Here is a 16,975-nt window from a genome sequence, read left to right on the forward strand (position 1 = left end):
GCAGTGGAAATGAGCTGTTCCAGGTGGGTGAGCACTTCCAGATGCCAGGCTCCGCACCATGGAGTTAACGTGTCCGAATACCAGCCTATCTTTCACTGCAACTCCCATAAGAATTCTTCCCCTACAATCCAAAGGGCTCTTTAGGAGATGGGAGCAGGGAGTGGAAGGGGCACTGAAAACTGACACTGCCCCATCTGTATGAATCTTATTTTTGCAGGGGTCTAGAGTAGGACGGTGAATAATCAAAGGCAATTGAAGCAGCGACAGCACATCAGCATTTGAATGTGAATGCACAAGAGAGGTTGGTTCAGGAGAGGTTTAGTGACAGCAGCTAGCTTAAGAGAGTGACTGATGGCTCAGCCTTGGATATGTCAGTGGTGGGACCTACCGTTCACTGCACTTCCCAAGAGCTGGCATTTTTTTGTTGCTGAAGATATCTTCCGAAGTTTCCTCCTAAGGTGGTATAAACACAAGCCAGTGAAACACAAAGAAGCAAGGTCTGCTACTGCACACTGAAAAATGGCATCCATATTAAAGGACATGCAAAGGATCTTTCAAAGTCAGGGCAGCCCAGGATATTCTCTCTACTTGCCTGGACTCATTCCCAGAGCAATCTCTGGAGCTGCTCCAAGCAAGCTTTCAAGTTGTTGGAAACTGCAAGGCTGGCACCCCCAAGTGGTTATTCTGAGCTCTTCGTGCAGCCTGAACAGCTTCTCTCAGGTCTCAGTAATTCATCTACCGATAACCAAAGTGCATCGTCACCTGCATGCAGGCACTTTGGAGCTCCCCACACCAAGGCAGAGCACGACCCTCTGCTGCGGTCTCAGCGCCAAATCCCACTGCAGAACGGATGAAGACAATTTGGACACATGTATTCAAAGTGATCTCTTTCAGATTTCATCTTGCCACAGGAAGGAATCCCTGCGAGACCTCACAGAGCAGAATCAAGTGTTACAAAACCTTCCTGCAGTCAGCAATATTTCTTACATATATAGGGTTAATCTTACAGATTGACGGAGAAGTAGACTCTTTGGTGCGGCCCTGCACTGTTGTATGCAGCCTGGAGATTTCCAACTACCAAGCTTGGTGCCCTTCCTGAGCAGTATATCCTTTGGGAATGGATGTTCCCTCGTTCTATGGACAGAAAATCATGACCAGCAGCGTAGGATACACTTACCACATCTGCTAAGTTTCACAGCTACTCACAGCCACAAAGTAAATCTTATCACTCTTGAGCAGCAAATGAGCCCCAAAACACTGACCCCCGCTTTGTTTATCCAGTAACGATCAAACGTAGAAATGAAGAAGTACTTACACATCAGCGGGTTCGGTTGCTAACCCCCATGGATTTCACTCTGCCACATGCCAGAGTCATGCCCCTGATCAGCAGGATGCATGAGCCACCACAGACAAAAGGCTCATTCAGAGCCCTGGCGTTGCATCTGCTGCCGCATTCAAGAGGAGGAGGGAGGGAATCACAGTCTGAAGTGCTAGAAATGTTTAAACTGCACAGGAGGGGAATCAAACTATGAATGGCTCTTGCCCTGTACAATGTACCGGCACCGGCAGCACAGGGATGGGCCGCAGTTAAGCGAACACTCGGGAGCAGAACACAACTCTGGGATGCGAAGGAGGTGCAGAGAGGCATGAGCACCAGCCAGATGGCACCCTGAGCAAGGGTCTTGGCAGCTATTTCAGAAGAGACAAAAAGCAGATGTTTCACAAAAGCTCATTTTCCAGGTTTATTAAGTAAAGTTAACTGAATTGTTTTCATTTTGTGGGGATTCCTTTCCGTCTAACCCCGTGGGTTAGCAGAGTTGCACAGAATCACGGTTGGACTGTGATAACCCAAATACAACTTTGGCTCATCTCACCGCTGACACATATGGAATGACTTGGGGATTACTACATGCTGTGTCTGCTTGAGGCAGGTACATGTACAGATCAGCACAAGTTGCAAATGATAGTTTACATCCTTTCAAAACAGAGCAGGGCATTCAACAAACGCACTGCAATGAGAAGACATATGAAAAAGAAATTATACAGACTTGCAAATACGTAAGAAGTTCAAGAGATGCAAGAAACCTCAAACACAAGAAATGTCAAGGGGGGAAAAACCCACTTAATTTCAGACACAATGTGTTCAAATGAAAACCCAGCTGTAATTTAAATTCCCTTCAAAATGGGAAACATACAGTAACGCAATTAAAGAGAAACCAGGTCTTGTCCTGGGAGAGATGTGTCCAAAACCACTGATGCACAAACAGGTTCAGAGTTCTAAGCAAAATGTCCCTGGGCATTGGTGTACTTGACTCTTGGAGCCAGAGCAAAGCAATTCATTACACTTGCTGGACTGCTGGGCCTACTGCTGGGTCTTGGTGGTATAACAGCACGTAGGATTCCAGATGTCAGAGAGAAGGCAGCACACAAACTGCTGGTTACTGGGAGAAATGCCACAGGCCAGATCTCCCAGGGATTGACTAGAGTAAGGACACCTATTTCTGGTAGCCTGGCCGCCACTGCACACAACGTTAGTGTGATGTTCTGTAGGGTTCTTCAGTTCTTAGCTCACTCCCTTCTCAGCCTGAGTTGTTTCTGTCTTGTGCATGAGCACAACTGGCCGTGCAAAATGATCCAAAAAATATAAGGGACAGGACCAAAGAAAACTGGCTGAACCTGGGGCTGGCTTTCAGCTCCTATTTCCAAATATCAGTTAAAGGTTGGAAATATATCTACAAAAGAAATGATATAAATGAAATAAAAAATGGCACCGTCCACAAAATTAAAAAAGAAAAGAAAAAAAAGAATCTTACAACACAGCCTCGTAAAAATGGCTTTGCAACGAGAGCTCAGTCACAAAATGAAGGGTTCTAGCTCTTCGTACATCGGAAGAGGAAACAAAGCTAAAAAGTACTAATCCACATTCTCTTAATAAGTTAAACTTACTTTCCCTCCCCCTGTCTACAAAAGGGGTAGAAGCAAAGGGGAAAAGAGGCTACCAAAAATAATAATAAAAAATTAAAATAAAAAAAAAAAAAAACAAAGGAAGAAAAAAAGAAAGGAGAGAGGAGAGCGCGCGCGAGAGAGAGAGCAGTCTGTGGTCAGAGGCTCAGAGCAGGGCTGAGTTCCTTTTAAGGGTTTAAAAGATGCAAAACAGTTCCTCAAAAGTTCCCTCTCTTCAACAGTTAGTTCAATGCTGTAGCCATAGAAACTCAAGTATATATTGGAGGAGAGATTCTTTCAGGCAGATCCACCGTCATCCAGAGAGCTGCTCAGTGTGTGTTAATCCTCAATGATTATGGGTTCATCATTCATGGGCTGGCGTAGCTGTACTGCCTGGATGGGCCGGAGGATAATAGGCTTGTAAGGGCGTCTGGCGGCTCGCTTGGCTTCAGAGGAGGAAAGCAGCTTGCGGATTTTCCTACAGACAGCAAAGGAAGAAAGGAACTGATTACAGAGACTGGATGCTAACTACTGTAGCTTTCTCAGCTCCCCCAAGGGAACCAGGCCTGCACATGCAGTGGCTGCTCGCTAACAGGATGGGTTAACGCTGTTATTTCAGTAATGAATTCCCTGGAGAACTTTTGTTTTCTGGTTTATAAACCCACCAATAAAGATGAAATTGCACTCTCTGTTTCAGAATCCTTCCCCTGCAGAGCAGAAGGCATTCTGGTCCAGCCTTGTAGGACCAGGGGCTACTGCTGTCAATACAGCACATGAAGCGGTTCCGATAGCCAGTTTCCATACCACTAATTTACTTTGAAGCACAGTCAGCTGCAGGCAGCTTTGTGGGAATTTATAAAGCCAAATTACAACCAAACCACTTCTGGTGACGCTGGTCACATCCCCACCTGCTTATCCATCTCTCACAGAGCTCTATCCATCTCTCACAGAGCTCTCTGACGTTCCCCAGTCCCAAGCAGGTGCACACAGCTGCCTCTTCAAGAAAGTCCTGTCACAGCACAAGCAAGCAACATTTGGTCTCCCATGGAGCTGTGCCTCAAGGCTGAGCTGCTGCAAGGGAGCTCCATGATGGCCACTATAACCAGCAAACCAACACTGGTGCTTTCCTCCCCACTGGGAAACACTAACAGGGTGTCTCTCGCTCTTATTTCTCCCACACTGCAGGTGCCCAATCCAGAAACGGGTAATATTCATGTCTTGCATTTGCTTAGAGTTTCCCTGTATGTTACAAGACCAGCAACAATTCTTATCAGATAAAGGAAGCAGTTTTCCATATGGGGAGAAAGTAAAAGTGAGGAAGAATGTAGGGGGACACACTGAAGCTTTAAAACTAGCAAAATAAAGGCTGAAAGCAACAATACACAATGATTGCTTCTTTTTGTCAATACCAGTCTTAGAGTTAAACAAAGTATCAAAAACCCAAACAAATAAACCACCCATCAAAAAAACCCCACCAAACACAAAAAAGCCCACAAAACCAAACCCCAGCAACGATGAAAAATGTACTCCGTAATTAAAATGAGGAATTCATTTCCAAAGAATGTTGTGGTGGTAAAAGGCATAAAAAGATTAGAAAAGAAAGTAATAAATATTCACAATAGTCCACCAGTACCCACTGTACACAGCCTTCAGTTCAGGACCTGGGGCAACGAGGAGGGTCTGATAAGGCAGCACTGCCCACCTTACAGGCTCTTACCCTAATGATGTTTTTGACTTTATCGTGACAGACATTATACCACACCAGAGTAAGGGCAGCCACACGGCTTTACAGACCACAACTCAATTAGCCATCTATCCCCCAAAGGCAGCTTTAAGATTTTTGGGTAGCCAACATTGCTGGGGCCAAGAAACCCCTTTTTTGGGGGTGAGCTGTTTTTTGTTTGGTTGGTTTTTGTCGTTTCGTTTGTTGTTTAGGTGTTTGGGTTGTTTGCTAGGTAGTGCACGCACAGACACAGTCTTTTGCTTGCTCAGTGTCCCCATTTCACCAGTGCCTTTTAAAGTTGAAAAGCCACAGAGTGTGGGAGAGAACAGGGTGGAAAGAAACAAGGTGGTAGGGAGAAAAAAAGATGTGATGATTTTTCCAAGACTCATTTAGCTGAAATCGATCTACTTTTGCCAGTGGAGCTTCTTACAATATCTGCATGTGCTCAATTAGACACGCTACCATCAGCAACACGTCTCGTAGCAGCTCTAGATTCTGATCAGGTCACCCACTGCCTCCACTTGCATAAATTATAAATGCCAGGTTTCTTACTGTGAGGCTTGAATTCAAAAACTTACTCCTTTCAACTGACCAACTTTTCAAACTGCTCCCCCTCAAGGCTATCCACTTTTCCAGCACCATTCTCAACAGTGCTACACAAGAAGGGGAGGGGTGCATGTGTGTAAAACTGTAGGAAAGCCTGCTTTCTGTGACTGAAAACACAGCCTGACCTCAGCTGGAGGATGATATGCAGATACTGCTGCTAGATTGATTGCTATGGAGCTAACACAAAGCTCAAATTGTTTCAGAGCTCACAAACAAGTCTTACATTCTTGACACTGGAATGTAGCAGATGGTTCAGGGAAAAGTTAGAGGTGAAATGCTCAACAGAAAACCCGTGCCGATTACAATGCTACATCACTCAGGCTTCCCTGCTTTTCAACAGGCTGCCAAACATCTCCTTTCAGCACTCATCATGCCGCTAAGCAGCAAGACTGTCAGACAAAGAAGCCCGTTCTCTCTCTTTCTTTCTTAAATGGAAGAGATAAGGTCTTACTGAGCTGATGTCTATCACTACGCTATGATTTCTGGGTTAGAGATGTGCTGGTTGCTGTGGGACTGATCTTCCCTGTCTCCATCAGTGGTTCTGTATGAGCAGACAATTTTGTGCCTTTACAACAAACTGTTCTCACAACCAACATCACACTTGATGAATATTCTCACTGTTCTGTACAAATCAAAGGGTAGGGCCTTGTAGTAGCACTGAGACATTACTACCATGGACCTGCAGTATTTCTTGTGGGTTGGACGATAAACATGTCAAGAAGTGTTTCGTAGATGCAGGATTACAAAATAAGCCTTGAGCATCTAAGGATTGATCTGCATCCACAATGGCACATGAATTTGCTAGAGCTGCAGGTCTGTAACAGGATCCCAGAACCTCTTTACCAGAGCAAGAAGACAACAGGAATAAGGAAACTGCTTCCCCTGCAAATTAAATACTTCTCTCACTTTAGTTTCATTATATATGAAATCCCACTGCTTACTTTCACAGCATCTCACAAAAACAGAATAGGAGAAGGGAAAATGCAAGTAAAGATACGAATTCATGTGAAATGCACAGTTGCATTAAAGGTGTACATAGGAACAAGTCTGACAAGGAAAACAATTTCATGTTTCTTATGTGTTCTAGCAGGGGTGGGGGTGTTCCTGCACTGAAATAATCATCCAATAAATAGTGGTTAACAACTTGAACACTATCAGTCTCAGATTGCTTCTGAAGCCCATCTTTGATACTAGGCCCACAGAACAGTCACTTGACACTTGAAATGTCTTGAGGCTGAGGAGGAGTTTGGGGATGTCATGACTCTGACTATGCACTTCATGCTGAACAAATGAAGATTCAGAACAGTTGCCAATTTACTAGTAGCAGAAGAGATGAAGTACTCAAAATTCCCGAACCCCTTGGCCACTTGTCAGGGCTCACCAGACACCCAGTAATTCCCACATCCATCTCTGCTAGTTACTGGAGGGATGGGTAAGAGCTTCTCTACCTGTTGGGAGACTGATACCGATTGTTGATAACTCCAGGATTCAGATACAGACAAAAGCCAGAGAGTGTCTCTGCTTGCAGAGAAGGATGAAAGGCAGGACGGGCTTTGCTCTGACCTTCTTCAAGGTTACCCAGGAGAGAGGCATCAAGTTCTTGGGAGGAAACCACGCAAGAATATGTCTCTACTTTTTTCATCATACCCAGAAGCAGTCCTCCCTTCCTAGGAATAACAGTACTGGGACCACAGACACAAAAGCTCTGGCCACATAGCTTCTACCATGCTGCCAGCAGCCTGTAAACAGAGTTTACAGTGAAACTCATGCAAGGAAGGTTTCTTTCACTATTTCTATCCTCTGCACAGACTAACAAGAAGGACTAGCAGAAGCAGTACCACCAAAGAAGGAAGACAGGAACTGCAGAGAAGGCTAAATCTCACCACTACTGGTGGCAAATGTAAGCCACCAGAGAAATGAGGCAACTCGGCCAATGGAAACCCTCTGTGTCACTTGTAGGTTTCAGCACTCAGACACACGAGGAGATGTTCTGAGAGGTAATACAAGAGACTTTAGTGTGCAAGAACATATGCAGAGTTCTGTAGAGAAGCCTCTATTCCTCAGCATCACCTGTGTAGCAGAAGGCCCTATCTTGTTACTGAGACACTGCAGTGGGACCTCCAAAGGCAGTCATGGGTCTGAACCAGGTGAACTTTCCAGCTCTGTCTTCCTCCCCCCCCGGCCTTATTGCCCATCTCTGACAGCAACTGCTCTAGAGGAAGAATAATCTGCTTTCTCTGGAATGCAAGTTCACGATTAGGCCCATCAGACATGATTAGGTATATCACAGTCTTCATCCACCTCAATACTGGCAGTGGTTTCTGCATTCAGTTTGGAGCAACAGATCTGCTGAAGCGATCCTTGTCCAACACCTGCAGCACCCCCAAGGAACGCAAACCAGAAGACCTCCCCTTAAGCCCATTGAAAGACCCAGTTTCCTACCTGGTTTCTTCAGTGGCCATGTAAAAAACATCATCTGGTGCATCAATCCAGTTCATCCTCCTCCTTTTCACTGGAGGCATGGATCCACCACGAATTAATCGGACTTTTGTTGGGTATGATTTCCCATTGAGCAGCAAGTTTCGGCTTGGTCCCTAACATGATACATAAAAAAGTATAGTTATGGACTGCAACAAACCTGCAGCAGTAGCACGTGATAAGCACTCAAAGGAAAAGAGAAAGAAAGTTTTTGTATCACTTGTTGAGAGCTTACAGTAAAAATTTCCCCTCTTGCCCATGACTGAACACAGAATTCACATAAAAGCAATTGTCCACGAGCAGTACAAGTTAAGCACCTTCAATATAAAATAGGACAGCAATACTCCAGTGACAGGACAAATAATAAATGAAAGGCATTACCAATAATCTGTTGCTTGTGTCTGAAAGATGACATCAAGGTTGAAAGATTGAGCATAAGACTTAGATTTCAACTACTACCATAAATCTAGAGCAAATCTATTGATTTCAGAGAAGGATATCTAGCTACACAGCAAACCAAATATAAAAATCAGAATTTACAGTTATTCTGGGGCACCAAACTTACCCATATCCTTTTTGTTCTAGAGAGGTTAATATTTAATGAGGATAGTATACAATTAAACATGCTGTTGAGAACAAAGCTTAGTAGCTTTCATCATAAAATCCTTTTAGCATTTAACACCACAGATTTACCATATATAACACACTGGCGTTACAAATCAACACAGGTATAATTTTCCAGACCCACAGAAGCCCCCTTCCACTCAACTGGATAAACACGAGCTGTTACTAAGAGGTGCAGATGAAAGGGAGCAAAGTTTTAAGCTTCTCATATGCAGCTGTCCTTGATCATCAGAAGTCCAGTTCTGCTGCCCCTCTTCCTGCTGATTAGCACATTGAGAAATCCCACAGAAATCAGTAACACTGGACAGTCAGAAAAGATGCAAAATAAGGGCCCAGAAAATTCAATTAAAGCTGGTCAGAAAATGTCTCAGTAGAAATTTAATTCTTGCGTTTCACAGCCCATCGCCCGAGGCCAGACCATCTCCCCAGATGCACTAAGGCTTCTCCTTCTGCCCATGGAATGGGAAACTGAGCATGTACATGAGGGATGTCTGCTCTGGGAGATCCACCTCAAAATGAAAGGTGAGGACATGAGGTATTCATGTCCTTAAGTGTTGGGTTATAGTGCAAAAGCACAACCAAATTTTATCACTTTGACCTGGAAATGGAAGATTTCAGTCTGCCAACCAAGGAAAAAAGCCAGCAAAACCCTGCATCTCGATTTTATCTGAGGAGGAACCAAAAAATGTAAGATAGATTACTTTCTTCTTTTTTGACCAGCCTTAATCCACTGCGCTACCAAGATCCACTTCCTGTCAAAAATTAGGGCTTTAGAACTGAACAAACAGAATCCCACTTTTTAAAATCCTTAGCTCTTTAAAGCTGTTGTCTACAGGTGCAATAACAGTTTAATTTCTTAGTTGCCCAGCTCCATGTTATGCAAGACAACTTTGGCACGACAGCAGACCACTGAAATACTTCAAGAAGTGCTTCTGTAGCTGAGATGTATTGAGGAAAACATTTAAAATAAAAAGCTTTTCTGTTGGTTTGTGTTTTGGTGATTCGGTTTTTTGTTTGTTTGGGTTTGGGATTTTTTACCCCTTCCAGATTTCTCCAAGAAAATCCCTTCATTAGTGTTGCAAAGGACATGTTCTCCACATCTGCTACATACACAGGAGAACAACTCTGGAAGAAGTTCTTGGAAATACCTAGAAGGGGCACTCCTATGCTTCCAGGTTGCCTTTTTTCTACCTGCACAGAGCAACCTGTTTCAAATGGTATACCCTGAAACAGGAACCTTTGATTTTCTGTTCAGTAGCACACTTTATCAAGCAACCAGAAATCAAAACAGTTCAGAGGTTTTACCCTAAAACACTTAAAATGTGTTAAGTCATCACAGATTTCTCCCAGGGCACTGAGTTTGTTTATTCAGCAGACACAAACAAGTAGCCAGTCTCCTCAATGACAAGAAATGAAGCTGAATTAATGGAGGAATATAATTTACCACTTCTGATCAGATATTCAAGCAACAAACCAAATGAATGCTTCATTATTACAACACACTAGCATGCTCAAGTTATAGCCTACTCTCATGACACTGCACACTATCCAAGATTATTAGACATAGTAATGCTTGTGATCACCACTGAGTGACCATTGTCATACCTGCTGCTGACTGACCCACGTCAAAGTGACTCTACTGACACTTACACACTGTGGCAATTCACCTAATGAGGTAAGCTCCACTTTATCAACATCAGAAGATCATTTACTGGGGGGGAAATTATGCTTGAAGTTCTCTCCCGTGAGCCTCCCATAAGCCATGTGTAAGAGGGGAAAGTGATGCACAGCCTTTGCCCTGGCCCCTTCACACCGAGGTGAATTTCATGAGAAAGCATTTTGCCAGAGACGCATCAATCAGACTGGCTATTTGCTTCTGTCCTTTGATTAAACTCAGCATAATGGATGAAAGGCTAGGAATAATTTTTACTCAAATAAAATGCAAGCATTCTGAGCAGACAACTTCCACACCAACTTCCTAATTAAAAAAATAAAAAAGAAACTGTTTTCCAAACAAACCCTTCCATCATTTCAACCTTCCTCCTTCAGGGAAACACATTCCACCTAGAAACACATCCCAGAACTTTGCTATAAACAGCCACTCCATTTCTGTATGAGCAGAAACAAGATGTTCCATTCAAAACAGAATCTCATTTATATACAGATAGATAGATTTGAGGTTTAAATTGCATTTTAACCACTCGGATGTTTCATATGCCCCGAAATTGTATTTTTTCTTTAAGTTTTCAATAAATTAGGTAAAATGACCAGCTGCAAACAGCAAAGATGGAAGTGAAACACTATGGTTTAATGGGGTGTTCTATCTAGCACAGGTTAATAATCCTTTTTTTCCCTGTTTTGGTTAAATGAACATTCTCTTACCATTTGTCTGGTTTGTCCGTGGTTAGGCAGACCTAACAAACAGGAAAGAGAATAGAGCTGGTAAGACCATTGCTTTTCCAAGACAGAAAAAAGTACAAAATCAAAACACACGCAGCTATAATTGTAACTGTGTTGTTTTGCTAAATCAAGAGTTGTCTACCAAACTAACTTCTCCCCTCCTGGAAAGGTAACTGAGAAAAGAGCTTCCTTAACAACATGGTTTGAAGAGCAGAGAGGCCCCAAGTTAAAAACACATTCCATTTGCCCATTTTTTTCTCTGTTTGCTCACACCTTTCTTCAAACTGCCACTAAAAGTACACCTCCTCTTTCAGATCCGAGGTTTTCCTCAAGTCTTGGGAAAAATCTGGTATTCTGTTTTAGTTTTGGAGGAATCCACTGACATCAAGAAGAAGAAAATGGAAGGTATTATACACTGTCAAGACAGAAACAAATAGGATCTTTCCTAACATCCTTGGATCCCCAAGGGAGCTCTTCAGCTCAGGCGTTAGCTACTAGCTATTAGCAAACAGACTGTATCTGCTGAACCTGCCACAAGTAAATACTTGCACAGGCGTAGCTCCATCAGTCACAAAGCTCTGCGACTCCAACTACCACACAAAGCCCTTCCACAGTAACACACAAACAGCACTGTAAAGCACTGAGCACAATGGCTTGATTCTACTAGCTTATTTGCTATACTATCAGATACCCTATCATGCTGCCACAGCCTACGTATTGAACTGTACTTTACACATATAAGGCCTTGTAGGACACACAAAGGTCTTGGTATGTAAGAGAATGACATGTTGCTATAAGGCAGCAGGGTATGACACAGAATGACTGGAGACTTAATGAACCTTTTTAGGTCTAGTTAGGTTTAGTTGTCTGAGATGCACGTTCCCAGAAAACACTATTTCATTAGCATCAGTGCACCAGACCACCTTTCTCAGCCCCTTCTGGCTCAGAACCAAAATGTCAGGACACCACATCCAACAGGTACTACAGGACAGGCATCAGCAAATGTTGTCACTGGCTGCAGAAGTTATCAGTACAAATTCTGCTTTCACATTTATAGCAAGCTTCCCAGCCTGACTTTCTGAATCTTTCCATTTCCAGCGAGTTAAACTATGATGAAAGAGCAAAGCTTTTTAAAGAATCCAGCAAAAATGGACTTTTACAGCTCATGGCCCATACTCCCAACAGATTCCTTGACATTCTCCTTGATAAACCAAACACAACGTACTCACAGCAACTATGCCAGGAAACCCATGGCACAGCAATGTAGCAGGAGGGAGAAAGGCAGAATGGGGCACATTTCCTGAGCATTAAGTATTGCAGCACCACAATAAAATCAACAGTTTGTATCGAGTGTATTTTCCATTTTATGTTGCTACTTCAAACATGAAGACACATAGTTTCAATTTTTTGCAGCATTTTTGTTCCTGAGTACCCACAGAGATGAAGAAATAGTTGCCAGAAAGATTTCCATTAAATCTGCAGAACAGATGTACCAGACACCAAGTGAGAAGACCAGCAACAACCTCTGGATGTTAACAAAGGCAATGTAGGCTCCAGATAATTCCTTTTTACATGGGAGCAGCAACTGCATCCAAAACACAGCTGTGAGCGGCCGTTTGAGATGGATAGACAAAGAGCTCCACAGATGTTGGGAAACAGCACAGCCAGCAGGATGCAACCTTGATCTGTTGGCTTTAGAGCCAAGCTCCAACACTTGTTGTTCCCCCCCCCCCCCCCCTTCATAATGGAAAGATAACAGTTTCTTCATTTACAGGAGCTCTGAGAGATGTAAATCAGTTGAGGCTAGCCCCTGGACTGAAGCCACACATTTCATTTTAACCATGCTCCAGATCAGCTCTTTGCTTGTACTAAGAACTTTCTTGATCACAGAACAGACTTGCCTACAGGAGCAGCTGATATGTGGCTGCTGCGATGACTATTGCTGGATACTACCTATGCCAACTCTTTGCTCCAGTACAACAGGACACAAAGTCACAGTTTCAATAAAATTTGTATGCTTGCTCTTACAGTAATAAGGTATCAATCAGCATATTAATCTTAGCTATCTGTTAATTTTCCCTTCAGTCACACTTTGATGACTGGAGTTTGAAAGAATGAAACCAGACACTAGAAAGACTAGCTTCAGTTTGCAGTAAAAAAAAAATCCCCCTAAAAGCATATGCATCTGAAGCACTGCTATTAAATGAATAATTTTACCCACAATGGTCACCAAAGAGATGCAGAGAGACAGCATATAACATCTGTAATGCACTGCAGAACAGCTGTGAAGTCAACAGGACGCATCTGTACCATAAACAACGGATTCTTGACCATAAGTTTTTGGTGGCTTCTGTGTGAAAAATGAGGTCTGTGAGACAGGCACCTCTAAGAACTAAACCAACCCTCTGTCTCTGGGTAAGGAGTGGTGCAGACACATAACTCACCATATAAAACTTAGTCCTCCCTGAGATGCTTGTTCCATTTTCACAGATCAAGGTTTGAGAGACACTTCTCACACATACACATCCACAAGCAGGTTAAAAATGTAAGACAGCTTATGAATATAAATCAGAAGCAAAATACAACAAGGTTCTGGCAGCTCCTCTCCAGGGGAAAAAATCCCCCAAAACTAAACAACAAACCAAAACCACAAACCTGTCTTTATTTTATGGAGGGATGTTTAAAGAAGCCACAGGGTAGAAAGTGTGACTATTCCTTACAATGATATCTAAGGTCTAACTGCCTGAATTGGACCTTAGATATCATTGATGTGAATTAACACAGCTCCAACACATCACAAAAAAAACACTAATCTAAAACTGAGATAAAAAAGGGAAAAAAGAAAAAAAGGGGGGGAAAAAAAAAAGGAAAAAAAAGGAGGTATTTTCAAGATGAACCAAACCATTAAAACCACAAAGTATGAAAGTCTACAACAATGAATCTCAGCAGGTCTTCCACTCTTTGCAGTCAAAGAAATTGCAATGCACTCTGAAAAGTCAAGATTACATGATTTTTCGAGAGCACTGAAAAAAAAACCCAGAGACCTACAAAATATCCTGCCACTCAATCCCACCTGCCAGTCTTCTCTATACACTGAAATAAAAAGGAAGTCCCAGAGGATAAAATGAAGACAAGGTAAACCGAAGGTGTATCTGCAGATAAGCATAAATGTCCTTTGCCACAGATGAATTTTACATTGTTACTGAAATGGCAATAAAACACCTGATCACAGTACACAGATAAACTGACAACCACAGAGCATGCCTCCACTCCCCACAGCTTAGTGACAAAGACCTCAGAACTGTTCTTCAAGCATAAGCACAATTAGAGAGATCTTGGCTCAAAACCAGTCACAGCAGGTTACTATGCCCTAACAATCCTTTCATTCTTGAAGTATCAAAGCTGCAGATGAATATATTTTCATCCAAAGAAACACAGGTGGGGAAGGACTATCACAAACAGCAAAACAAGATTGTAACTACTGTTACTTTGCAGCTTTATCTTTTGAGGATGTGGAAAACATCTCTCAGTCAACCAACCTGTTTCTTTTCCAACAATTTCCTACCATTTTAATCTAATGCTTTCAGATTTGTTCAAAAAATAAAACAATATAAAAATAAAACAATATAAAAATAAAATGAGAGAATACCTAAACTTCCAGCAGCAACTTGAGCAGCACCCCAAGAGCATGCTGTGTGAGGAGGGAATAGCTGGCACCCAACGACACAGAGTGGAGTGTGGGAATTTGATTTCCCAATGGGATGCAAACCAGCACATCTGGTCCCACTGGAAGCCTGAGAGTAGACACGTATGCTTTCTGCCGATCCAGTCCCACCCCCTGCGAGTCCAGCAAGAGGACATCAACACCTGAATGGCAGCATTCAGAAATTAATTCCCACCACACAAACTCAGCCTGCTTTTTTAACCAGCTCTGCACAATACACAACTGTGATTCTGAGAAGCAGGAGAGCCTAAACCCTCAGCAGTGTGCCCAGTGCAGACTGGAGTGCCGGGGTATTTCCATGAAATTACTACAGCAGGTGCCAAGAAGCTGCAGAACAGGCACCAGCCATGGTCACTTTACCTGGATAGAACTCTCCCAGTGATTTTCCACGCCTGGACATACACACCATTCCCTGTATGTTTACAGATCATGTCATAGTTTGGCACAGGAAGCCTGTACAGAGCTGACCCCTAGTACCAAGGACAAAGAGTAGCCCAGCTTTCAGCCACTGGACATTACTTGCAGTTGTTAAATTTGTATTTACTCAAACTTACTAACTCTGATCTTTGGTATAACCACCAGCACACACAAAAATACGGGTCCTTCATGTCAACATAATTCTTATTTTTTTTTTTTTTAACCAGTTGGGACATTAAGCAGTTAGTCACAGATGGCATTTTAGTTTTAACTTCTGTTTACCAAAGAGAACAATCATGCAGAACGTGCAATAAGCAGTAACATTCATAAGCACATCTTCAGTCACAATGAACTCAGAAAATTTAACACACACTTTCACAACCAGCAAGTTTACTATACTAAAATACACTGCTTTCAAAACTCCATACACTCTTCATGTGCATTTTCCTTTTCCCAAAGTAATCCTCCTCCTGGGATTCCATCCTTCCCAGTAGTAACAAGAACATCAACAGTACCACATTAGCGAGCAAGCTAGAAAAAAAATATAAAAATTCATGCATGAATGAGGCTTGATGAACAAGGACTTCACTTCCAAGTTACCGGCTCACTTGAAGTCGTCTCTGCATGTTGACATATACACACAGTTTCTGCAAGCTTGTAAAAATGCTTCAGCACCCCTCCCTTTCTTAAAACTGCCAAGAGTGTGATACTGCTGTGAGCAGACAGAAAGTACACCTTCTAATGATCAAAGTCTATAAACTTTTAGGAATTCAAGTGCAACAAGCAGAACAGAGCATAAGTAGTACCAAACACCACCTAGACTAACATTTTCTTAAAAATCCGTTGTACATAAAAACAATGTTAAAACTGCAATTTACTTACCTAAGTAAGTTCCTACCAAGATTGGCAAAGGAAAAGGAAAAAAAGATTTAAGGTTAAAAAAAGGAAAGATTCACACAGTTCAGAATACAGTAGCCCAGCCCCATGCAACAAATACAGAAACACAGAGTGGTCTGGTTGTAATGAAACACAGAAGTGATCACAGTTCTGTGTGGGACAGATAAACCCAAGACAACATTAAATAGACAGCAACACCGGAAGAGAGATACCACAAAGAAAACCTTTAATTTTGCATAAGTAACTAATGACTTGTTACCCATCTCCTTCCGTAATCCCTGCACATTAACCTTGTTGGATGTGGACAATCCTCCCTGAAATGTTTGGTCTAACAATTTACATTAATTTGCTTCACAGTACCTCTCAGATGATGTGTTTGTTCATGCAAAGCTGTACCTTCTGCTAAGAGTACTTCAAGGACCCTATTAATACTTTCTGGGCAGCGACATCCAACTATGATGAGTCAGTAGCTACCCTTGGACAAGCGTGCTGAGAATGGAGAGCTGCTATCTGTCTTGACGTTGAGGGATAGGGAGGAAAAGGAGGGGGAGTGAGCAAGCGGCTGCATGGTTCTGAGTTATCGGCTGGGCTTAAACCATGACACCTACCCGCATCCCTAGAAGAGCATCATGGTATATTCTGTCTTGCTGTAACACACTATGGTTAAAAAACAGAGGCAACAAAACCATGCACCTCACTGCTTTAGCATCTGCTGATCCAAGCTATACAAACTAGAAAGTGCTGAATTATTCACTGTTCTTAGAATTGGGAGTATTACACATCATACATACATATGATATGTATCACACATGTAGATCCCACCTAATGACAAATTCTGGCTTTGTACTATCTGGGACATTTGCAGTTCTGCACTTGAATTGTTATACATTCATTTCCTCTCATAATAATTACACTTGCTTTCTACCACGGCCTTGGGATATGCACTCTCCTCTTTCTCAATCAACATTTGCATTTTACTCCATGCCATTCCTCATAAATTAAATGGTTTTCATTAGTTGATCCATAGAGCACAATACCCATATGCTGATTTTCTTCCCAGATCTTTCTCCATAACATCAAAGGAAATCAAACACAGTATCATAGCTAAGCTGAAGGCAAGTGGAGAAGTTTCACTTAACATTTCAATACAAAATCCTAAGTAA

General features: G+C 42.4%; 1 protein-coding gene across 3 annotated transcripts in view; it reads right to left on the bottom strand.

Annotated features, from left to right (window-relative positions):
• Positions 1-1,729: 1,729 nt before the first annotated feature.
• MTA1 (metastasis associated 1) overlaps positions 1,730-16,975 on the bottom strand; it is an 81,074-nt gene continuing 65,828 nt past the window's right edge. The window contains exons 18-20 of one of the 3 annotated variants that reach the window (XM_065673906.1): positions 10,757-10,788; positions 7,715-7,866; positions 1,730-3,421 (exon numbers count right to left, since the gene is read on the bottom strand). In XM_065673906.1, the coding sequence (XP_065529978.1) occupies positions 3,283-3,421; positions 7,715-7,866; positions 10,757-10,788 (323 nt within the window). In that variant the 3' untranslated portion in view covers positions 1,730-3,282. Of the gene's footprint in view, positions 3,422-7,713; positions 7,867-10,756; positions 10,789-16,975 lie in introns of those variants that run through there. The other 2 variants (XM_065673907.1, XM_065673908.1) reach the window with 2 other exon arrangements.

The sequence above is a fragment of the Lathamus discolor genome, chromosome 3, assembly GCF_037157495.1.
Source record: "Lathamus discolor isolate bLatDis1 chromosome 3, bLatDis1.hap1, whole genome shotgun sequence".
NCBI classification, from domain to species: Eukaryota; Metazoa; Chordata; class Aves; order Psittaciformes; family Psittacidae; genus Lathamus; species Lathamus discolor.